Source organism: Rhinoraja longicauda, chromosome 15, assembly GCF_053455715.1.
Source record: "Rhinoraja longicauda isolate Sanriku21f chromosome 15, sRhiLon1.1, whole genome shotgun sequence".
Lineage (NCBI taxonomy): Eukaryota > Metazoa > Chordata > Chondrichthyes > Rajiformes > Arhynchobatidae > Rhinoraja > Rhinoraja longicauda.
This window is the reverse complement of record NC_135967.1, coordinates 48,405,286-48,430,550: the sequence shown is the minus strand read 5'-3', so window position 1 is coordinate 48,430,550 and position 25,265 is coordinate 48,405,286. Positions and strand designations below refer to the sequence as shown.

Sequence of the window (25,265 nt, the reverse complement as noted above, 5' to 3'; positions counted from 1 at the left end):
AATAGATCGGGTAGATGCACAGAGTCTTTTCCCCATGCAAGGGGAATCGAGGACCAGAAGTCTTTGATTTAAGGTAAGAGAGGAAAGTTTTAATATGAACCTGAGGGGGAACTGTTCACACATAGAGAGTGGTTAGTACATGGAATCAGCTGCCTGAGAAGGTAGTTGAGGTAGGTACTATAACAGCATTTAAAAGACATTTCGACAGGTACATAGAGTCATAGAGTGATACTATGTGGCCCATGCTTCCAACATCTATCTATATACATTAATTAAATCATTAGTTAGCTGTTCATGCATATAATATATACAACTAATTATTCACTGTGACAGATATACACAAATATAAAATTATTAAAACATAGATTTACTCAGTCATGTCAACATTATCTGCCCAGTACAAGCTGAGGACAACATGTCAGACTTCTCCACACCAGCCACGCACTGCACCCCTTCTGTCACATCCTGCTATGGAATCCTTGTGTTTACAGCATCCTCTGCCAAACTGCATTTCACTGTAAGTTCATATGTTCTCGGAGCAGAATTAGGCCATTCGGCCCATCAAGTCTACTCAGCCATCCAATCATGGCTGATCTATATCTCTGTCTCTCAGCCCCATTCTTCTGCCTTCTCCCTGTAACTCCTGACACCCACACTAATCGAGAATCTGTCAATATCTGCCTTAAAAAATGCCCCAATGATGAATTCCACAGATTTGCCACCGTCTGACTAAAGAAATTCCTTCTTTATCTCCTTGCTAAAGGCACGTCCTTTAATTCTGAGGCTATGCCCTCTAGTCCGAGACTCTCCCTCTAGTGGAAACATCCTCTCACACGAACAAGTACAACTTTGTGTGAAAGGCCTGGATAGAGAGGATGTTTCCACTAGTGGGAGAGTTTTGGACTAGAGGTTATAGCCTCAGAATTAAAGGATGTTCCTTTAGGAAGGAGATGAGGAAGAATTTCTTCAGTCAGAGGGTGGTGAATCTGTGGAATTCTATGCCACAGAAGGCTGTGGAGGCCAAGTCAGTGGATATTTTTAAGGCAGAGATAGATAAATTCTTGATTAGTGCGGGTGTCAGGGGTTATGGGGAGAAGGCAGGAGAATGGGGTTGGGAGGGAGAGATAGATCAGCCATGATTGAATGGCGGAGTAGACTTGATGGGCCAAATGGCCTAATTCTGCTCCTATCATTTATGACCTTATGACCTAATGAAAGATGGACAGACAGGAATTGAGCCAGCCTTGTCCATGCCTGGGTTACGCAGGCAAACACAGGCTCCAATCCCCCCCCATCACATCCTCCCAGACCACATGCCATCTCCTCTTCACAGAACGAGCCTGTTCATTTGAAAATTAATGAGCGCAGAATTAAATTATTTATATTTTATTTGCCTATGAAATATTAACTAATTGAATGGCAGAATAATTGTCCTGGACCCGGTAGATGTTGCAATTGGTCCAAGACGTTAAACAACAAGCTTGGGTTGACAGATGAATATTTTTCCTATTTTCAGGTCTGCCCTGTGACACGCTACTGTTGAATATTATATCCTGGTTATTAATCTCCACGCAACAGGGGTTTAATTGCGCTGGTACCTGACAGGAGAGTTTTGCTCATTTAAGTGGAGAGCACATGTGATAAATCAATATACATCTTATTAACCAACCCACAGGTTTCACCTTTCCTTGACCGAGCCCTTACTCCGACACGACGTTAAAAATGTGTGGCCAGGCCGACCCTAGCAACTCCGGCCCACTGCCACTGCCGGGACAATGGGCTTTAATGTGCAAGACTTCAACGGACACAGAGTGCTGGAGTAACTCAGCGGGTCAGGCAGCATCTGTGGAGAACATGGATACGTGACGTTTCACAGAGTGCTGGAGTAACTCAGCGGGTCAGGCAGCATCTGTGGAGAACATGGATAGGTGACGTTTCACAGAGTGCTGGAGTAACTCAGCGGGTCAGGCAGCATCTGTGGAGAACATGGATAGGTGACGTTTCACAGAGTGCTGGAGTAACTCAGCGGGTCAGGCAGCATCTGTGGAGAACATGGATAGGTGACGTTTCACAGAGTGCTGGAGTAACTCAGCGGGTCAGGCAGCATCTGTGGAGAACATGGATAGGTGACGTTTCACAGAGTGCTGGAGTAACTCAGCGGGTCAGGCAGCATCTGTGGAGAACATGGATAGGTGACGTTTCACAGAGTGCTGGAGTAACTCAGCGGGTCAGGCAGCATCTGTGGAGAACATGGATAGGTGACGTTTCACAGAGTGCTGGAGTAACTCAGCGGTCATCAATAGCATTTGAATTAGTGGCAGTGTCAAAATCATTCAGGAAACTCCCTTGCAGCTAAAGTCCTGTCCTCTTTCTTAGTTTATGTAAAAGTGCCGTGCCACCATATCTTGATCCAAGTTCACAAGGTCACAAGTTATAGAAGTAGATTTAGGCCATTCGGTCCATCGAGTCTACTCCACCATTCAATCATGTCTGATCACTGCCTCCTAACCCCATTCTCCTGCCTTCTCCCCATAACCCTTGACACCCGTTCTAATCAAGAATTTGTCTACCTCTGCCTTAAAAATATCCATTGACTTGGCCTCCACAGCCGTCTGTGGCAATGAGTTCCACAGATTCACCACCCTCTGACTAAAGAAGTTCCTCCTCACCTCCGTTCTAAAAGAGCGCCCTTTAATTCTGAGACTATGACCTCTGGTCCGAGACTCTCCCACCAGTGGAAACATCCTCTCCACATCCACTCTGTCTGTGCCTTTCATTATTCTGTGAGTTTGAATGAAAATAATGAAAGGCATTGATAGAGTGGGTGTGTGTAGATGGAGCATCTTGATTGGCATGGGCAAGTTGGGCCAAAAGACCTGTCTCAATGCTGAATGACTATGACCCTCCGTGCAAGAATCTTTGGTTTTATAAGTAAGGAGAACAAAATTGATTAGATGGGGAGAGGGGAGAGGAGGGGGAGAGAGAGGAGGGGGGAGAGTAAATAAGGAGGCCATGATAATGGAATTGTAATTGAAAGGGCAGGTGGGCCTCTGTTGTTCCTCCGTTGTTACAGGTGAGATTATCAAACACAGATGGAGGTGGCGAGCAGGATCCTGTTTCGAGGCAAACATCTGTCATTGAATTGAGACTGTGTTTTCTCGATGGTGCACCCCGTGTGCTGAGGCCACTGTGGCCAACAGTCGGGCACAGAGTGGGTTGTGGGGTCTGGGCCACCGGGAAAGAGACAGGGAGAGAACAAGAGAACGAGAGAAAAAAAAGGGTCCCGTCCCGAAACATGGTCTGTCCATCCCCTCCCCAGATGCTGCCCGACCCATGGACCCTCCTGCACCTCCTGCTTGGCCAAGGGGACGTTGGGAAAGGAACTGAGAGCAAGAGATTAGTTTAGTTTAGTGATACAGCGCAGAAACAGGCCCTTCGGCCCACCGGGTCCGTGCCGACCAGCGATCCCCTGCACATTAAGACTATCCCACACACACACGAGGGGCAATTTACCAAGCCAATTAACCTATAAACCCGCACGTCTTTGGAGTGTGGGAGGAAACCGAAGATCTCGGCGAAAACCCACGCAGGTCACGGGGAGAACGTACAAACTCCGTACAGACGGCGCCCGTAGTCAGGATCGAACCTGGGTCTCCGGCGCTGCATTCGCTGTAAGGCAGCAACTCTACCGCTGCGCCACCTATATGATGCAGAACTGATACGAGGGAGAGCGGAGGGAGGGAGGGCAGAGTGCGTAGGGAGAGTAGAGGGGGTAGGGAGGGAGGGTAGGGAGCAAAAGGAGAGTAGAGGGTGTAGGGAGAGTAGGGGGAGGGTGGGAGGGAGAGTAGAGGGGGGAGGATGGGAGGGAGAGTAGTGTAGGGAGAGTAGAGGGGGGAGGGTGGGAGAGTAGTGTAGGGAGAGTAGAGGGGGGTGGGTGGGAGGGAGAGTAGAGGGGGGAGGGTGGGAGGGAGAGTAGAGGGGGAGGGTGGGAGGGAGAGTAGAGGGGGAGGGTGGGAAGGAGAGTAGAGGGTGGGAGAGTAGTGTAGGGAGAGTAGAGGGGGAGGGTGGGAGGGAGAGTAGAGGGGGAGGGTGGGAAGGAGAGTAGAGGGTGGGAAAGTAGTGTAGGGAGAGTAGAGGGGGAGGGTGGGAGGGAGAGTAGAGGGGGGAGGGAGTAGAGGGGGGAGGGTGGGAGAGTAGTGTAGGGAGAGTAGAGGGGGGAGGGTGGGAGGGAGAGTAGAGGGGGAGGGTGGGAGGCAGAGTAGAGGGTGGGAGGGGGGAGGGTGGGAGGGAGAGTAGAGGGGGAGGGTGGGAGGGAGAGTAGAGGGGGAGGGTGGGAGGGAGAGTAGAGGGTGGGAGGGAGAGTAGTGTAGGGAGAGTAGAGGGGGGAGGGTGGGAGGGAGAGTAGAGGGGGGAGGGTGGGAGGGAGAGTAGAGGGGGGAGGGTGGGAGGGAGAGTAGAGGGGGGAGGGTGGGAGGGAGAGTAGAGGGGGGAGGGTGGGAGGGAGAGTAGAGGGGGGAGGGTGGGAGGGAAAGTAGAGGGGGGAGACAAGGGCGAAAGTGAAGAGGATAAATAAACAGGCAGGGGGAGGCAGAGCAGCAGCAGAGTCGCTGCCTCACAGCATCAGCGAATTGGATCCTGACCTTGGGCGCTGTCTGTGCGGAGTTTGCACGTCCTCCCCGTGCCGTGACCTCGTGGGTTTGCTCCGGCCTCCTCCCACATCCCAAGCATGTGCGGGTTTGTAGGTTGACTGCCTTCTGCAAGTTGCTGCCAGTGTGTGGGGTGGTGCTGGTGCATGGGGCGACGGCTGGTCAGCACGGGCTCTGCGGGCCGAAGGGCCTGCTCCACACTGCATCTCTCCAAACCTGAACAGTGGAGCCAGGGGACGGAGAGGCTGAAAATCGCAGAAGGATGAGAGCAGAAGCTGGAATCAAAGCACTGGTTGTTGTAGACCATCGACCACGTCCAATAGTGCTGCCGTTTCAATAGATCATACAATCAATCGGTTCCAATTTGTATCTGCGTCTTTAACATTGCAGATTTGTTATAAAATGCCGCTTCTGCATAATCTGCAGAATATTGACCTGGTGCCCAATCCGCAGTCTGCCCGACAACACAGCTACTTGATCAGGAGCTCAAGGGTGTTCAGTACAACAAGCAAAACTCCTCAACCTCAACCTCTCCCACTGGACAGTGGAGACCACACTGACTGGTGGCTTCACCACCTGCTTCAGTAACGCAGGCACCCAGGGGTGAAGGAGACAACAGAGAGTGGTGGACACTGCCTGGCCCATCACACACTGACCCCCCCAGCACACACTGACCCCCCACCACACACTGACCCCCCACCACACTGACCCCCCCCCACCAGACACTGCCTGGCCCATCACACACTGACCCCCCCAGCACACACTGACCCCCCACCACACACTGACCCCCCCCCACCAGACACTGCCTGGCCCATCACACACTGACCCCCCCCACACACTGACCCCCCATCACACTGACCCCCCCCCACCAGACACTGCCTGGCCCATCACACACTGACCCCCCCCACCTCACACTGACCCCCCCACCTCACACTGACCCCCCCACACACTGACCCCACACACACACTGACCCCCCCCACATACTGCCCCCCCACCACACACTGACCCCCCCCATCACACACTGACCCCCCCATCACACACTGAGCCCCCCATCACACACTGACCCCCCCAACACTCACTGCCCCCCCACCACACACTGACCCCCCCACCACACACTGCCCCCGCCACACACTGACCCCCCCCCACCACACACTGACCCCCCCCACCACACACTGACCCCCCCCACCACACACTGACCCCACCACACGCTGCCCCCCCCACCACACACTGACCCCCCACCCACACAGTGGAAATATCAACACACTAACTGTGGCACGGTGGTGCAGCGGTAGAGTTGCTGCTTTATAGCACCAGAGATCCGGGTCAGTGTGTGGTGGGGGGGGTCAGTGTGTGGTGGGGGGGGCGGTCAGTATGTGGTGGGTGGGGGCGGTCAGTGTGTGGTGGGGGGGGGTCAGTGTGTGGTGGGGGGGGCGGTCAGTATGTGGTGGGTGGGGGCGGTCAGTGTGTGGTGGGGGGGGGGGTCAGTGTGTGGTGGGGGGGGGTCAGTGTGTGGTGGGGGGGGGGCGGTCAGTGTGTGGTGGGTGGGGGGGGTCAGTGTTTGGTGGGGGTCAGTGTGTTCAGTTTGAGTTTGTGTCTAAGATGTAATCACAAGTGATAGCAGCAGAATTAGGCCATTCGGCCCATCAAGTCTATTCCACCATTCAATCATCCCTCTCAATCCCATTCTCCCTCTCAATCCCATTCTCCTGCCTTCTCCCCATAACCCCTGACATCCGTACTAATAAAGAATCTATCTAACTCTGCCTTAAAAATATCCATTGACTTGGCCTCCACTGCTGTCTGTGGCAATGAATTCCACAGATTCAACGCCCTCTGACTAAAGAAACTCCCCCTCATCTTGTTGGTGAATTGTACAGCATCTGCCTTGCACGGGGTTTCAGCTCGGTACTTGCTTGGCCCAGAGCCAGCTCTGGCACCTGCCCATGAACACGTCATTGGGTACAGAACACAAACACCTAATTAATCAGGGACAGGAGTTAAAGCAGGCAGTCATCAGACCGGACAAAGTTTCTGCACAGTCACGGTGACTGTGTGTGTGCGTGTGTGAGTTCCGGTAATGGCCAACATCTGGTGTGTGTTTGCCTGCTGTTTGTAACTGAGACAGGGAGGGGAGGGGGAACCTTGCCCATGCCAACCAAGTGGACAAATCAGGCTACTGCCATTTCCCTGCATTTCACCCATTGCCTTCAAAATCCTTCCTACACATATCTCCATCAGTCCATGGAACAGTGCAGCACAAGAACAGGCCCTTCAGCCCACAATGTCTGTGCCAAACACGATGCCAAACTCAGCTAACCTTCTCCGCCTGCTTGTGGTTCATATCCCTGTATTCCCTGGATATCGATGCGCGCATCAATAGAACACAGAAGAGTGCAGCAAAGAACAGGCTCTTTAACTCATGAAGTCTGTGCTGAACATGATGCCAAGACCAACTCTTACCTGCCTGCACATAACCCATATCTAGGGGTCGCCAACTTCCTCACTCCCAAATACGGGACCAGGTGACGTTACCGCCCCGCGCCCCACGTGACCTCACCCAGCCAGCGGCCACGTGCTCCCCCTCCACCAATGGTGGCCGCCCGGGCCGGGAGGTGGGTTGCTATGCAACCTCCGTTAAGCGGCGCCCGGGCCTCCGGACCTAGTCTATCCGGAGCTAAAATGGCGGAAACCTAGAGTGTCGGGACCTAAACCGTCGGGTGCTACAGCGCCCCTCGGGCCTAATACGGGATAAGGGCGGTCCCAAACCAATTTACCCAAAATATGGGATGTCCCGGCTAATACGGGACAGTTGGCAACCCTAGCCATACCCCTCCACTCCCTGCATATCCATGTGCTTGTCCATGTCCTTTATGCCACTAACACATCTGCTTCATCCATCCAAAAGCCTGTCAAATGTCATTGTCTACGCTACCCCGGCAGCACGTTCCAGGCTCCCACCACCCTCTGTGTAAAAATCCTGCCCTAAACATCTCCTTTAAGCTTTGCCCCTCTCACTTTAAAGCTACGCCCTTTGGTATTTGCCATTTTCACCCTGGGAGAAATGTCATGACAGTCTACCCTATATAAGAAAATAACTGCAGATGCTGGTACAAATCAAAGGTATTTATTCACAAAATGCTGGAGTAACTCAGCAGGTCAGGCAGCATCTCAGGAGAGAAGGAATGGGTGACGTTTCGGGTCGAGACCCTTCTTCAGACTGATGTCAGGGGGGCGGGACAAAGGAAGGATATAGGTGGAGACAGGAAGATAGTGGGAGATCTGGGAAGGGGGAGGGGAAGGGAGGGACAGAGGAACTATCTAAAGTTGGAGAAGTCGATGTTCATACCGCTGGGCTGCAAGCTGCCCAGGTGAAATATAAGGTGCTGTTCCTCCAATTTCCAGTGGGCCTCACTATGGCACTGGTGGAGGCCCATGACAGAAAGGTCAGACTGGGAATGGGAGGGGGAGTTAAAGTGCTCGGCCACCGGGAGATCAGTTTGGACAACGCGGACCGAGCACAGGTGTTGAGCGAAGCGATCGCCGAGCCTGCGTTTGGTTTCGCCGATGTAAATAAGTTGACAGTCTACCCTATATATATTCCAGTAGCTAGTTGTGAACTAAAATGAGTCTAAAATAATTAAATTCACTGTCAGCAACCTTGCAAATGTCATACACATTCCAAGAACAAATAAAAAATTAACTGAACACACGAGAGACTGTAGATGTTGGAGTCCTGAGTAAAAGAAACTAACTGCTGGAGGAACTCAGCGGGCCGGGCAGCATCTGTGGAGGGAAATGGAGATGTTTCTTCACTTTGAAGAAGGGTCCCAACCCGAAACGTCACCTGCCCAGATGCTGCCTGACGAGTTCCTCCACCACTTTGTCTTTGGCCAAAAATTAACTATTCATAAAGTGATACAGTGTGGAAACAGGCCCTTTGGCCCAACTTGCCCACACCGGCGAACAATGTCCCAGCTACACTAGTCCCACCTGCCTGCGATTGGTCCATATCCTTCCAAACCTGTCCTATCCATGTACCTGTCTAACTGTTTCTTAAATGTCGGGATAGTCCCTGCCTCAACTACCTCGTCTAGCAACTCATTCCATACACCCACCACCCTCTGTGTGAAAAGATTACCCCCCAGATTCCTATTAAATCTTTTCCCCTTCGCCTTGAAACTATGTCCTCTGGTCCTCGATTCCCCTACTTTGGGCAAGAGACTGTGTGTCTAAAACTGAGTGATATTGAAAACAAATAAATCCACATCGAGACAATGAGGTTCAGATAATACTTTACTCAGATCTTCACAAAAATATATCAAACTAGAATTTCCAACAAATAATAAAGTGATTTAACTACTTAATTATCTACTTAACACGTTTCTGGATACTTTTGAGTCTTGGAGAAGGAGTGAAGGGTAAGTGCCCCTGAGATGCTGGCCTGCGTGCACCGAGGTGAGTGAGGTACAGGAACCTGCAGTATCACTGTTCAAGATTCCGCGTGGAAACACAGCCAAAATGCTGGCTGCTGCGTTCACATAAATTAACACTGAACTGCATTGCAAGCACCCCAAACTGGATTTAAAACAGGACAGAGTCAGCGAAACAAGCAAAATACCTCAGATATTCAGAAAATATAAAAGTAAATATAGTGCCAAAGATAGTTTAATTGCTGGTTTGAAAGATACAGCGCGGAAACAGGCACTTCGGCCCACCGAGTCCACGATAACCACCCCCTTCACACCATTTCTATGTTATCCCACTTTATCATGCACTCCCTACACACCAGGGACAATTTGCAGAGGCCAAGTAACCCACAAACCCGCATGTCTTTAGGATGCAGAAGGAAACCGGGGCACCCGGAGGAAACCCACACAGTCACAGGGAGAACGTGCAAACTCCACACAGATGGCACTCGTGGTCGGGACCGAACCTGGGACTCTGGCGATGAGAGGCAGCAACTCTAGCCGCTGCATCACTGTGCTGCCCACTAGTTAATGTGAGTCTGCCTCATATGTGAGGCAGTGTTACCTGAACAGAGAGCATGAGCTGGACAAGGTTGTGAGCTGAACATATTTGGGGCCATGGGACTTTGGAAATAAACCTCTAATCCCTCAGTGAGAGGCAGTCAATAAGGAGACAAAGGAACTGCAGATGCTGGTTTACAAAAAAAAGACACAAAGTGCTGGAGTAACTCAGCGGGTCAGGCAGCATCTTTGGTGAACATGGACAACTGACATGTTGGGACCTTTCAGAGTGACGGAGCTGTTAATAATTCTGTTTCAAAAGAGGAGGCAAGAATGTTGGGGCATTAACTGGACATTTTGCAGGGGGTGGGTGGATTTGAAGATCGGGGCATGGTAGGGATCAGCAGTTTCGGGGTGGGGCAGGGGGCAAACACAACATACCCACTGGGGGTGGGTATAAATGTGACCGTGAGCATTAAACAGGTGGGCATGCATGTGAACACAGGTGGGCATGCATGTGAACACAGGTGGGCATGCATGTGAACACAGGTGGGTGTAGGTGAGATCCACACCCACTGTGGACAGGACCTGTAGGTTGTCTTCAACCGATGAAACCAATGACCACTGCTGTTAAACATAGAAACAAGGAACTGCAGATGCTGGTTTATACCAAAGATAGACACAAAGTGCTGGTGCAACTCAACGGCACAGGCAGCGTCTCTGGAGATAATGGACAGGTGACATTTTGGGTCAGGACCAGATGTTTCTTCTGCCCCGAGAGTCTGAAGGTCCTGACCCATGTTATTCCTGCAGAGCTGCAGCCCGAGTTGTTCCAGAGCGGTGCGCTAGAGGTGCAGCTGAACGTGCGTCTGTTACTGGGGCTTCTCAGCTGCTGCCTCCTGCTCCAGCATGTATTGTTCCCTCAGCTTGGCCTTCTTCTCCATGTTCCACTTGGTGAGGTTTTCACGTTGTTTAAAAGCCTGTGCGTGGAACAAAAGAGTGGCTGGTCAGTGCTGTGGGTGGTCTTTAGTTTAGAAATACAGCATGGAAACAGGCCCTGCAGCCCTCTGTCTCCACGCTGACCAGCGACTGGTACAGTAGTTCTATCCTACACACTGGGGACCATTTACAGAAGCTAATTAACCAACAAACCTGCACGTTTATGTTTGGAATGTGTGACAAAGCCGGAGCATTCGGGGGATCTCACACAGTCACGGGGAGAACGTGCAAACTCCACACAGACAGCAGCCCAGGTCTCTGGCGCTGTGAGGCAGCAGCTCTACCCGCTGCGCCACCATGCCGCCCTGTGCATTGGGAGTTTTAGAATAATCACTGAGTGGTCAAAGATGCCCAGAGCTTCACACGACTGATGCATGGACCAGAGGTCGAGATGACCTTGCCCAACACCCACTCCATGGGCATCTGCTCCCACCCTCCCCAGAGACATGACACACAGCGGTCCCTTGGTCCGATGGTCCCGGCTGGGAGGGAATAAACAGGCCCGTCTCAGCTGGGAGAGACCCACCAAATCCCAATGACGTGTGGGTTGGCACCTCGATCCACGTCAATGACTGGCATCAAGCGGAACGTATCCAAGCTTGCCGATGATCCAGAGCCCGCTGGCAGTGTGGGCAAATACAGTGGGGGGGTTACTGTCAGGCCAAGGGAGTGGTCAGGGACTTGATGCGTGGACAATAACGTGGGCAGTGTGAGCTCATCCACTCTGTGGGAAGAACGCAAAGGAAGAGTGTTTCTCAAATGGTGTGCAGAGCAAATGTATTGGTGTTCAGAGGGACCGACCACCACTGTGCGATGAACGCAAACGGTATGTAATAAAAAACAACTGCAGGTGCTGGTTTAGACCTAAGATAGACACAAAACTGCTGGAGTAACTCAGCGGATCATGAAGGTGCTGGACGAACATAGAAAATAGGTGCAGGAGTAGGCCATTCGGCCCTTCGAGCCTGCACCGCCATTCAATATGATCATGGCTGATCATCCAACTCAGTATCCCGTACCTGCCTTCTCTCCATACCCCCTGATCCCTTTAGCCATAAGGGCCACATCTAACTCCCTCTTAAATATAGCCAATGAACTGGCCTCAACTACCTTCTGTGGAAGAGAATTCCACAGATTCACCACTCTCATCTCAGTCCTAAAAGACTTTCCCCTTATCCGTAACTGTGACCCCTTGTTCTGGACTTCCCCAACATCGGGAACAATCTTCCTGCATCTAGCCTGTCCAACCCATTAAGAATTTTGTAAGTTTCTATAAGATCCCCCCTCAATCTTCTAAATTCCAGCGAGTATAAGCCGAGTCTATCCAGTCTTTCTTCATATGAAAGTCCTGCCATCCCAGGGATCAATCTGGTGAACCTTCTCTGTACTCCCTCTATGGCAAGAATGTCTTTCCTCAGATTAGGAGACCAAAACTGTACGCAACAGAGCCTCATATTGCACTTGGCGAGCGTACAACCCAGCGGTGTGAACACTGCACTCTCTAGTTTTAGGAAACACTCCCCTCCCCTCGCTCCTCCCCTGCCCACTTGCCTCCCCCTTCCTCCCCACTAAAGGCCAGTGAAGCGGTTCCACCATCTGCCAGGATTAATCCCCCGGGATCACTCACACTGTCCCTAGTAAACAATCAGTCCATCAGGGAACCTCCCTGTCTGTGCTCACCTCTGCCGGCCCAGCTGTCCTGGGATGTTCTCACTTCAACCCCCCCCCCCACAATCAGTCTGAAGAAGGGCCTCCACCTAAAATGTCACCTAATCCTTTTCTCCAGAGATGCTGCCTGACCCGCTGAGTTACTCCAGCACTCTGTGAAACGTCACCTATCCATGTTCTCCACAGATGCTGCCTGACCCGCTGAGTTACTCCAGCACTCTGTGTCCTGCATAAACCAGCACCTGCAGTTCCTTGTTTCTACATTGATGACGATGTAACTCTCTGGCTGCCTCTTTGGCGAGGGGCAAGGAGGGTGGGCAGAGGAGGTGCCACCACAAGTTGGCAGAGAACGTACCTTCTTGCCTGAAGCCACCATCACCACACAGGCCACCACACTCACGGCGATCATCAGGTAGCAGATTTGTACCCTTATCTTGTTCCTCGCTGCGTAAAGCATCTCGATGCTGTGGGGAAGATTATCAGGCGAGTTGGAGAGAACGTTAGCAAAATCACCCAGACATCAGGATCATTGCAGCTCCCAGAGCCGGTCGGCATGGTGACTCGTGTTTCACACACCCCCCAACACTCGCTAACACAACCTTCACCACCCACCCCTCACTGAGAGAGATACAGCACAGAAACAGGCCCTTCGGCCCACTGAGTTCATGCTGACCTGCAATTACCCGCACATTAGCACCACCCTTCACACACGGGGGATAATTTACATTTATACCAAGCCAATTAACCTACAAATTAACCTACAACACACGATGCCTCAGAAAAGCCACCAGCATTCACAAAGACTCTTCACACCCCTGCAACAGTCTGTTCGAACTCCTTCCATCGGGCAGACGATACAAGGCCTTCTATGCCCGCACCTCCAGACTCAGGAACAGCTTCATCCCCGGGGCCATAGCTGCTATGAACCGGTCCTGCTGAGCCGGATGGCCACAACGCATAGATCAACTTGCACTTTACCCTGTCCAAAACTGTTACAACTGTTCGTTTCGTTGGGTTGCTGCTGTCTAAATTACCTAAATTATTGCATCGTATGGGAGGCGCATTCCCAATCTCGTTGTACCCCTGGGTACAATGACAATAAAGATATATTGTATTGTATTGTATTGTATTGTCATTGGAGTGTGGGAGGAAACCGGAGCACCCGGAGAAAACCCACGCAGGTCACGGGGAGAACGTACAAACTCCGTACGGACAGCGCCCATAGTCAGGATGGAACCTGGGTCTCTGGCGCTGTGAGGTAGCAACTCTACCGCTGGGCCACCGAGCCACCCCATTTGCAAATGGGGCAAAGTTTAAAATAGATGTGCAGGGCAAGTTTTTTTTTAAACACAGAGGATGGCGAGTGGAGGCAGATACAAGAGGGGTGTTTGGATATGCAGAGAATGGAGAGATATGGATAACGTGCGGGCAGATAAGAGTTGGTCTTGGCATCATGTTCAGCTCACACATTGTGAGCCAAAAGGGCTGTTGTTGTGCAGCGCTGTTCTATGTTAAGAACATAGTACAGCACAGGCCCTTCGGCCCACAAGATCCGTGCCGAACACGAGTCCAAGACCAACTCTTACTTGCCCACACGTGATCTATATCCCTCCATTCTCTGCATATCCCTGTGCCTATCTAAATGCCTCTTAAACACCACCATCGTATCTGCCCCAAACTATTCTACGCAAGGAAAATCCAGCAGTTTCTTCCCAGCTGTTATCAGGCAACTGAACCATCCTACCACAGCAGAGAGCGGTGCTGAACTACGATCTACCTCATTGGTGACCCTATCTTTAATCGGACTTTGATGGCTTGCACTAAACGTTATTCCCTTATCATACCCTTATCACTGTAAATTGCTCGATTGTAATCACGTGTTGTGTTTCCGCTGACTGGTTAGCACGCAACATAAGCTTTTCACTGCACCTCGGTACACGTGACCATAAACTACACTGAATTCCCCGATCTATCACTACAACGCACACACCATCACGTCAGGTGAGGGGATAAACATTTAACAGGGTCCTGGGTGGCATGGTGGTGGGTATATGGAGCGAGCTGCCAGAGTTGGTAGTTGAGGCAGGTAATTTAGTTTAGAGATACAGCGTGGAAACAGCCCCCTGGGCCCAGCGAGCCCGTGCCGACCAGCCATCACCGGAACACTAGTGCTATCCTACACATTGTGGACAATTTATAGAAGCCAATTAACTCACAAGCCTGCACGTCTTTGGAATGTGGGAGGAAACCGGAGCTCCCAGAAAAACAGTTAAAAGCAGCAAGCATCGTTTTAAAGACGGGTACATGAATGGGAAAGATTTACAGGGATATGTACCAAATGCAGGGAAATGGGACTAGCTTAGATTAGGCACAGGTAGACACAGAGTGCTGGAGTAACTCAGCGGCTCAGGCAGCACCTGTGGAGAACATGGATAGGTGACGTTTCAGTGCTGGAGTAACTCAGCGGGTCAGGCAGCATCTCTGGAGTAAAAGGATGGGTGACGTTTCACAGACTGCTGGAGTAACTCAACGGGTCAGGCAGCATCTGTGGAGTAAAAGGATGGGTGACTGAAGAAGAGTCCTGACCCGAAACATCACCCATCCTTTTCCTCTAGAGATGCTGCCTCACCTGCTGAGTTACTCCAACACTTTGTGTCTATCTTTGGTGGAAACCAGCATCTGCAGTTCTTTGTCTCTACATTTTGTTTTAGATGAGGTAAGATGGGCCGAAGGGCCTGTTTCCCTGCGGTTTGACTATGACCCAACCTCGTCCAAGATTTATGACCAATAAGGTATTTCATAAGGACCAGGTGCAGGATTATTAAACGGTTGGAATGTGACTTACGAGACCATGTCTGGTATATCCTGGTCCTTCTTGAACCGCCCCACCCAGAGCAGAACTTTTCTGTCGTACGCTGAAGGTATCCGGCCATTCAGATTGAAGGTTGCTCTTCCTGTCAGAGATAAGTGCAATATTAACCAGAGGTGGAGATTTAACAAACTCACATCATGCATTCTGATTGTCCCAGTGCAGTTTCAATTAACCTGAGGAAATGTCTTTCTGCAGTTGTACAGGGCCCTAGTGAGACCGCACCTGGAGTACTGTGTGCAGTTGTACAGGGCCCTAGTGAGACCGCACCTGGAGTACTGTGTGCAGTTTTGCTCTCCAAATTTGAGGAAGGATATTCTTGCTATTGAGGGCGTGCAGCGTAGGTTCACTAGGTTAATTCCCGGAATGGCGGGACTGTCATATGTTGAAAGACTGGAGCGACTAGGCTTGTATACACTGGAATTTAGAAGGATGAGAGGGGATCTTATTGAAACATACAAGATTATTAAGGGGTTGGACACGTTAGAGGCAGGAAACATGTTCCCAATGTTGGGGGAGTCCAGAACCAGGGGCCACAGTTTAAGAATAAGGGGTAGGCCATTTAGAACGGAGATGAGGAAAAACTTTTTCAGTCAGAGAGTTGTGAATCTGGGGAATTCTCTGCCTCAGAAGGCAGTGGAGGCCAATTCTCTGAATGCATTCAAGAGAGAACTAGATAGAGCTCTTAAGGATAGCGGAGTCAGGGGGTATGGGGAGAAGGCAGGAACGGGGTACTGATTGAGAATGATCAGCCATGATCACATTGAATGGCGGTGCTGGCTCGAAGGGCCGAATGGCCTCCTCCTGCACCTATTGTCTATTGTCAGTGAACATCAGAGAGAGATACAACACAGAAACAGGCCCTTCGGCCCACTGAGTCTGTGCCAGCCATTGACACCAATCCTACATTCAATCTATTTTTGTCCTCCCCACCTTCTCATCACTTGCCCCCCAGATTCCACCACACACCCACACACCAGGGACAATTTATAGCAGCCAGTTTAACCCACGTCTTTGGGATGTGGGAGGAGTCCCAAGCACCTGGAGAAAACCCACGCAGTCACAGGGAGAACGGTGCAAACTCCACCGAGAGCAGTGGAGGTGGGGATTGGCGCTGGAGGCAGCAGTTCTACCCGCTGTGCCACTCACGTTAAGCGGGCAAGCCTAGGGTACATGGTGGCAGTCAGACCCTGCAGTTGCGCTGCGTCTGATCGCCGTCCGGTGGGAGGTGCTGCCTGAGGAGTTGAGAGTCATTGAGGTGGATCCCATAGATGTGACTGACTGTTGCCACTGTGGCTCGGTGCGGGGGTGAACGGAGCGGCTATAAAGCAGGCATAAAGCCCACAACGGTCTGGCACAGGGAGAGTGGGCCATCACACAGGGTCGCCAACTGTCCTGTATAGGCCAGGACGTCCCGTATATTGGGCCAAATTGGTTTGACCCGTACGGGACCGCCCTTGTCCCGTGGTAGGCCCGGAGGCCCTGCCGCCGCCTAATGGAGGTTGCGTAGTAACCCGCTTCCCGGCCCACCCAGACCATGCTGACCATCGATCACCCGTTCACACTAGTTCCATGTTATCCCACTTTCCCATCCACTCCCCACACACTGGGGGCAATGTACAGAGCTCGATTAACCTACAAACCCGCACGTCATTGGATGTGTTACGAAACCGGAGCACCCGGAGGAAACCCATGGGGTCGCAGAGAGAGCATGCAAACTCCACACAGACAGCATCCAAGGTCAGGATCGAACCCGGGACTCTGGCGCTGTGAGGCTGCAGTTCTACCCACTGTGCCACCCCTAACACTTACTCTATTTTTTGTGAATGTAATAACCTGAAGGAGAACGAAGTCAGTGATTACATCACACTGAAGCTGCCACCACTCATTACACACCCCACATCACTCAGCACACCCATGGCCATTCCTATGGTCCCATTTCAAGAAAGGTCCTGAGCCAAAACAATGTCTATCCATCCCCTCCACAGATGCTGCCTGACCCGCTGAGTTACTCCAGCACTCTGTGAAACGTCACCCATCCATGTTCTCCACAGATGCTGCCTGACCCAGAGTTACTCCAGCACTCTGTGAAACGTCACCTATCCATGTTCTCCACAGATGCTGCCTGACCCGCTGAGTTACTCCAGCACTCTGTGAAACGTCACCCATCCATGTTCTCCACAGATGCTGCCTGACCCACCGAGTTACTCCAGCACTCTGTGAAACGTCACCTATCCATGTTCTCCACAGATGCTGCCTGACCCGCTGAGTTAATCCAGCACTCTGTGTGTTTCTGATGTACTTTTGAAAGCAAACATTGAACTGTTCTCTTGTTCATTAATCCTGGTCTCCAGATCCAATCAAACCCCTCGCGAACTTCACAATTTCCCCATCTCACTGGCTTTTCTGTAAATGGTTTTGAAAGCAAATTCTCTGCCTACATCGCACCCTTCAGCCTGCAAATATCACGGCATCAGAGAGCAAGCAAGGAGTTGGCCTTCAACAGGAAATCGTACAGGCGGGCGGTCTGATCTGTGTGTCAGATCTCATACGTCAGTGGTTAGGCAATCACCGCCCTTTACAGTAAACAGAAACTAATTCCCCGCTGCCCTTCCCTGCGTTTAATTCCGCTTTTGCAATAAGTGCTTCACCTCTCTCAACAAAGTTCAGCTGCATTTCACTGAGAGCTCCTGCTGTTCAACAGACACCACCCGACCTTATGTTTCAGAGTGTTAACTGCTAGGGAATTATAGAATGGAACTATAGCTAATTTACAACAACAGTAAAACACTGGAGCAAATAGATTCCTTCTTTCCAGAGATGCTGCCGGGGCTGAGTTACTCCAGCATTTTGTGTTTATCCCCCTTCTTGGGCCGTGATTTAAGGTCAGGTTAAGGTGTTGCAATCTTTAGCGTTGATAATACAATTTCCCAAACAGTTAAAACAGAGTCATAGAGTGGTACAATGTGGAAACAGGCCCTTCGGCCCAACTAGCCCACACCGGCCAACATGCCCCAGCTACACTAGTCATAGAGTGATACAGTGTGGAAACAGGCCCTTCGGCCCAACTCGCCCACACCGGCCAACATGCCCCAGCTACACTAGTCATAGAGTGATACCGTGTGGAAACAGGCCCTTCGGCCCAACTAGCCCACACCGGCCATCATGCCCCAGCTATACTAGTCCCACCTGCCTGCGTTTGGTCCATATCTCTCCAAACCTGTCCTATCCATGTACCTGGCCAGTCACTAAAATCAACCGGGGTGGGGTAGCATGGTGGCGCAGCGGTAGAGTTGCTAACTCACAGTGCCAGAGACCCGGGTTTGACCCTGACTACGGGTGCTGTCTGCACAGAGTTTGTTCGTTCTCCCCGTGACCGCGTGGGTTTTCTCCGAATGCTCCGGTTTCCTCCCACATTCTAAAGACATCCAGGTTTGTAGGTTAATTGGCTTCGATAAAATTGTAAATTGTCTCTTCTTCATCAGTCTGAAGGGTCTCGACCTGAAACGTCACCCATTCCTTCTCTCCAGAGATGCTGCCTGACCCGCTGTGTTACCCCGGCATTTTGTGTCTACCTTCGATTTAAACCAGCATCTGCAGTAGTTTTCCTGTAAATGGTCCCTCGTGTGCAGCACAGTGCTAGTGTGTGGGGATGGCTGGTCGGTGCGGACTCGGTGGGCCGAAGGACCTGTGTCCGGGGCTGTCTCTGTAAACGAAGCTAAATCGCTGCCCAAATATAAACTGCTTTGAATAAATCTGCCTCGGTGAACATGAGCTCACTGGCCACAGGTGAACAGAGAGATTTCCCAATGTTCTTGTGACTGGCTCCAGTGCTGAGTCACTGAGTTTACGTTCAGGGATTATTTCACCTTGACTGGGTGATGACGAACTGTCTTCAGGACTGTGTTGCTGGGGAAACGTGGGGAGAAAGGGTTGGGGGAGGGGTAAGGCAGAGGGTGTGGGAGGAAAACAAGGGGGGGGGGGGGGGAGAGAGAGAAGGAGGCAGGGGGAAAGGAACAACACAACAAAATAAAAAAGAAGGAAATGTTTAACTGCAGATGCTGGTTTACATGTTACATAAAAACAGAGAAGTAGAATAGATAGGAAAGGACACAGAGTGCTGGAGTAACTCAGCGGGTCAGGCAGCATCTGTGGAGAACATGGATAGGTGACGTTTCACAGAGTGCTGGAGTAACTCAGCGGGTCAGGCAGCATCTGTGGAGAACATGGATAGGTGACGTTTCACAGAGTGTTGGAGTAACTCAGCGGGTCAGGCAGCATCTGTGGAGAACATGGATAGGTGACGTTTCACAGAGTGTTGGAGTAACTCAGCGGGTCAGGCAGCATCTGTGGAGAACATGGATAGGTGACGTTTCACAGAGTGCTGGAGTAACTCAGCGGGTCAGGCAGCATCTGTGGAGAACATGGATAGGTGACGTCACAGACTTTCTCAGTCTGAAGAAGTATCTCGACCCGAAACGTCACCTATCCATGTTCTCCACAGATGCTGCCTGACCCGCTGAGTTACTCCAGCACTCTGTGAAACGTCACCTATCCATGTTCTCCACAGATGCTGCCTGACCCGCTGAGCTACTCCAGAACTTTGTGTCTTTTTGTTGAAACAACAAAATAAAGAGCAGCGGTCGGAGCAGAGAGAGAGGAATGGATTATCCTTCAGTTTCTGGGGAAATGGGGTTGGACTTGGCCACATGATTGGGTTCTGCAGTATTTCCAGACAGACAGCAGGAGATTGGAAACCCCAGTTACAGTGGGTGTGGCAGAATTACAATTACACCAGGCAGTGTTTGCCACGTCAGTTCAGCAAATAGTTCCAGGAAGCTCTGGCTCCGTTAAATGTACAGGCAGTTTACAAACAAGAACCCAGCTCCCCGTCAGTGGGAGAGTGAGATACCGTCACCCTGTCACCCCCCCCCCCCCCCCACCCTGGGGTGCCAGGACCAGCTGGACAGCGACTCCCGTCTCCCACAGACGCTACACGACCCGCCGGGCACCCCCTTGTAGACCCCAGGGTTCTGCTACAAGCACTTCACACGCTGCCCGACCCACCACACCCTCCCTCCCTCCCCCTCCCCCTCCCCCTCAGATGCTGCCTGACCCACTGGGCATCCAGAGCTGGGGCATCCAGAGCTGGGACCCCCCTCTCTTGAACCCCCACCCTCCCCCTCCCCCTCCCCCTCCCCCCGTCCCGTCCCGGCTGAGACTCACCGTCCCGGGCGGCTGGGGCTGGGATTGGGGCTGGGTTGCCCCGGGCGGGGGTCTCGGGGTTGCCCCGGGCGGGGGTCTCGGGGTTGCCCCGGGCGGGGGTCTCGGGGTTGTCCCGGGCGGGCCGGTGAGCGGTGGCGGATGAGCGGAGGGTCCGGGTCCGGGGGGCGGTGGACGGGCTGCGGGCGGCGGCCAACAAGCGCCGGGACACGGAGACAGACAGAGACACCGCTCGTTGCATCATGATCACAGACAGAGTGGGGGAGAGAGGGAGGGGGGGGGGGAGGGACTGGGGGGGGGAGGGACTGGGGGGGGGGAGGGACTGGGGGGGGAGGGGGGAGGGAGGGACTGGGGGGGACTGGGGGAGGGACTGAGGGAGGGACTGAGGGGGGGGAGGGACTGAGGGGGGGAGGGAGGGAGGGACTGAGGGAGGGACTGGGGGGGGAGGGAGGGAGGGACTGAGGGGGGGGAGGGGGAGAGAGGGAGGGGGGGGAGGGAGGGAGGGACTGAGGGAGGGACTGAGGGGGGGAGGGGGGAGAGGGAGGGAGGGACTGAGGGGGAGAGGGAGGGAGGGAGGGAGGGAGGGGGAGAGGGGGGGAGGGAGGGACTGAGGGGGGGAGGGTCAGAGAGGGGGAGGGACAGAGAGGGGGAGGGACAGAGAGGGGGGGAGGGACAGAGAGGGGGAGGGACAGAGAGGGGGGAGGGACAGAGAGGGGGGAGGGACAGAGAGGGGGGAGGGACAGAGAGGGGGGGGCAGAGAGGGGGGGAGGGACAGAGGGGGGGAGGGGCAGAGAGGGGGGAGGGACAGAGGGGGGGGGAGGGACAGAGAGGGGGGAGGGAGGGAGGGACAGAGAGGGGGGGAGGGACAGAGAGGGGGGGGGAGGGGGAGGAGGGGGAGGGAGGGACTGAGGGGGGGAGAGGGACAGAGAGGGGGAGGAGGGACAGGGGGTGGGGAGGGACAGAGGGGGGGGGGAGGGACAGAGAGGGGGGGGAGGAGAGGGGACCGCCCGCGGAAGATGCAGCCGCGGGGATTTCCACCGCCTGGAACATTTCCCGATGATCAAATACTTTACAAGAACGATCCCAGCAATGAGTGGGTTAACGTATGATCAGCGTTTGTGGGCACTGGGCCTGTACTCGCTGGAGTTTAGAAGGATGAGGGGGGACCTCATTGAAACGTACAGAATAGTGAGCGGCCTGGATAGAGTGGATGTGGAGAGGATGTTTCCACTGGTGGGAGAGTCTAGGACTAGAGGGCACAGCCTCAGAATTAAAGGACCTTCTTTTGGGAAGGAGATGAGGAGGAATTTCTTTAGCCAGAGGGCGGTGAATCTGTGGAATTTTTTGCCACAGACGGCTGTGGAGGCCACAAGTCAGTGGATATCTTTAAGACAGAGATAGATAGATTCTTGATTAGTGCGGGTGTCAGGGGTTATGGGGAGAAGGCAGGAGAATGGGGTTATGGCTTAGACGATGGGCCGAATGGCCTCATTCTGTCCTATCACTTGTGACCTTATGAACATTAACTACCTTGCCCTCTCCACAGTAGCTTTCTGAGCTGCTCCACACACGCACACACGTACATGCACACGTACACGCACACACGTACATGCACACATGTACACGCACACATGTACACACACACACACACACGTACGCACACACACGTACACACCCCCCCCACACGTACACACCCCCCCCCCCCACACGTACACACACATGTACACACCTCTGCACACACACACCCACATAGAAACATGGAAAATACGTGCAGGATTAGGCCACGCGGTCCTTCGAGCCAGCACCACCATTCAATATGATCATGGCTGATCATCCATGGCATTTTCCCCATACCCCTTGAGCCCTAAGAGCTAAATCTAACTCTCTTGAAAACTTCGTACACATACACACACGTACACACATACACACACACACAAACACGTACACATACACACATATACATACACAGACACACACACACACACACAGACACACACACACAGACACACACACACAGACAACCCTGATCCAGCAGCACCACCTGCCGTAACGAATACACCCGACAGTGTGAACATTGACAGACAGTGCTGGAGTAACTCAGTGGGTCGGGCAGCATCTCTGGAGAGAAGGAGTAGGTGGCATTTTGGGTCGAGACCCTTCTTCAGACTGAAAGTCAGGGGAAAGGGAAACGAGAGATAGAGACGGTGACGTTGAGAGATAGAGAACAAATGAATGAAAGATATGCAGTCTCCAGTATTTTGTCTATTTCCACCAAACACTTGACAGGAAACGACACACAGTGCTTGAGTCGGGATGGAACCTGGGTCTCTGGTATTATGCTGCCAGTGACAGCACGGTGGTGCAGCACTAGAGTTGCTGCCTCACAGCTCCAGAGACCCGGGTTCGATCCTGATTACGGGTGCCGTCTGTACGGACTTAGTACGTTCTTCCCGTGACCGCGTGGGCTTTCTCCAAGATCTTCGGTTTCCTCTCACATTCCAAAGACCTACAGGTTTGTAGGTTCATCAGCTTGGTACAAGTGTAATTTGTCCCTAGTGTGTATAGGATAGTGTTAATGTGCAGGGACCGCTGGTCGGCGCGGGTTCGATGGACCAAAGGGCCTCTTTCTGCATTTTATCTCTAAACTAAACTCTACCACTGCGCCACTGTGCCGTACTGACGCAAAACATCATCTGTCCATTTCCCTCAATGGATGCTGCCTGACCTGCTGAGTTCCTCCAGCACTTGGTGTTTTTTCTCAAGATTCTAGCACCTGCAGTTCCTTGTGTCTCCAGCGTCTCCTCATCTGGTGGTCTGCACCGCCACCTGGTGGTAATATGTATTGTGGCAGCAGCAGGTTCCGTCTCTGCAGAGAGAAGCAGCAGAAACATCTCTGTCCGCAGACCTACATTGTCTTGTTTTAGAAGGGGAGGTGATTTCATTGCAACATTGATAGAAGTATATACAATGAAGAGAAGTCTGGATAGAGTAGACAGTCAGAACTTTTATCCAGGATAGAATATTCAAATGCTAGAGGGCTCAGCTTTAAGGTGAGAGGGGCAAAGTTTAACGATGCGCTGGAACAGTATTTGTACACAGAGAGCGCTGGGGTCTGGAACACGTTGCCAGGGGTGATGGTGGTGGAGGCAGATGCAATAGTTAGCGTGTTAGTGTAGGATGTGTAAGAGACTTTTGGATAGGCGCCTGGATATGCAACAAATTTGAGTTATGGCTAGGGTTGCCAACTGTCCCGTATTAGCCGGGACATCCCATATTTTGGGCTAAATTAGTCTGTCCCATATGGGACCGCCCTTGTCCCGTATTAGGCCGGCGAGCCGCTGTACGCCGGGTCAGTGTAGGCTAACGGATTGTGTTCGGGGAGCAGGGCCGAGTGTGTTCGCCTGACGGAGGTTGCTTAGCAACCCGCCTCCCGGCCCGGCGGCCGCCGTTGGTGGAGCGGGAGCACGTGGCCGCTGGCTGGGTGAGGTCAGGTGGGGTGCTGGGCAGTGACGTCACCGTGTCCCTTATTTTGGAGTGAGACAGTTGGCAACCCTAGTTATGGGTTGTGTGCGGGCGGATAAGAGGTGGTCTTGGCATCATGTTTGGCACAGACATTGTGGGCCAAAGGGCCTGTTCTTGTGCTGTACTGTTCTGTGTTTTATTCCCGAGGGGTTTCACATATTTCCCGCCGGCTGTCTGAAAGCCTGTGGGTTCCGCCCTGAAGCATGGCCTTTCCAGCGGTTGTCTTGCACTGATTCCTGGCTGTGCTGCATTGGATGTCGGATCTGGAGGGACAAACAAGAGGGGGCCTTCTTCACAGTCTGTGCCTGTAGAGGAGATCCGATCCGTTATCTGTCCATTTCCCTCCACAGATGGGGACGTGCGGCACGGAGGCTCAGCAGCAGAGTTCCCACCTCACGGCGCCAGAGACCCGGGTTCGATCCCGACTACGGGTGCTGTCAAGAGGATGGAATGGTACTAGGGTTGCCAAAGGGTGACATCAGTGCCCCGCACCCCACATGACCTCACCCAGCCAGTGGTCACGTGCTCCCTCTCCACCAATTGCTACGCAACCCAACTCCCGGCCCGGGCGGCCGCCCATTGGTGGAGCGGGAGCACGTGGCCGCTGTGTGAGGTCACGTGGGGCGCGGGGCGGTGACGTCACCTTGTCCCTTCTTTGGGAGTGAGGAAGTTGCCAACCCTACTAATACGGGACAAACTAATTTAGCCCAAAATACGGGATGTCCCGGCTAATACGGGACAGTTGGCAACCCTAATTGGAACAGATTGGATTCATCTCCTAGGAGCTGGCATGTTCCTGATAGGTCAAATGGCCTCCTTCCATGTTGGGATAAGTGTGAGAACCTTTACGATTGCTGGGGAGGCAGATTGTGAGGATTGCGATGGGGCATTGTGGGAAAGATGGGTGTAATCCCTGGAGACAAGATAGACAATAGACACTAGGTGCAGGAGGAGGCCATTTGGCCCTTCGAGCCAGTACCGCCATTCACCGTGATCATGGCTGATCATTCACAAAGATGGTCCAGATTGGTTCAGTACGTGGTCCATGCGGTGGTGGAGGCTGGGGGGGGGGGGGGTCCTCAATGGAGGGAGGACCTTCTACCCCAGGAGCTGGAGCGAAGGGCATTGCCCAAATAGATGGATCTTCACCGACCCTCAGCCCATACCTGGAATCACTCTTGTGTTTACCTTGGGCACTTCCTGATTGACCACTGTCCCTGCTTCCATGTCTCCTGAGGTTGTCTCTGCTCGATGCTGAGAGCCCATGTGCCACCCCCTTTGTACTCCCCACATTCTAGAACTTGCCCTTTTCAAAACCAGCGTTCCAATCTCCACCAGTAATGCCCTGGCTTACAAACACCATGTCCCTGG

General features: G+C 52.6%; 1 protein-coding gene across 1 annotated transcript; it reads right to left on the bottom strand.

Annotated features, from left to right (window-relative positions):
• Window positions 1–8,931: 8,931 nt before the first annotated feature.
• Window positions 8,932–20,624, bottom strand: LOC144600715 (protein FAM162B-like). The gene is made up of 4 exons (XM_078412627.1): window positions 20,376–20,624; window positions 15,126–15,234; window positions 12,636–12,744; window positions 8,932–10,593 (listed from the first exon to the last, which is right to left on the bottom strand). Exons 1-4 carry the CDS (start codon window positions 20,614–20,616, stop codon window positions 10,486–10,488), a joined length of 567 nt encoding a protein of 188 aa, XP_078268753.1. The 5' UTR covers window positions 20,617–20,624; the 3' UTR covers window positions 8,932–10,485.
• Between the last annotated feature and the right edge of the window lie 4,641 nt (window positions 20,625–25,265).

Bases quoted from the DNA above. Each gene is read 5' to 3' on its own strand.
- LOC144600715 (XM_078412627.1), bottom strand. From the start codon at position 20,616: ATGATGCAACGAGCGGTGTCTCTGTCTGTCTCCGTGTCCCGGCGCTTG. The intron at 15,235-20,375 runs GTGAGTCTCAGC...TATCTCTGACAG, and splicing joins AGCCCCAGCCGCCCGGGACG to GAAGAGCAACCTTCAATCTG. The intron at 10,594-12,635 runs GTACGTTCTCTG...TTCCACGCACAG, and splicing joins TGGTGGCTTCAGGCAAGAAG to GCTTTTAAACAACGTGAAAA.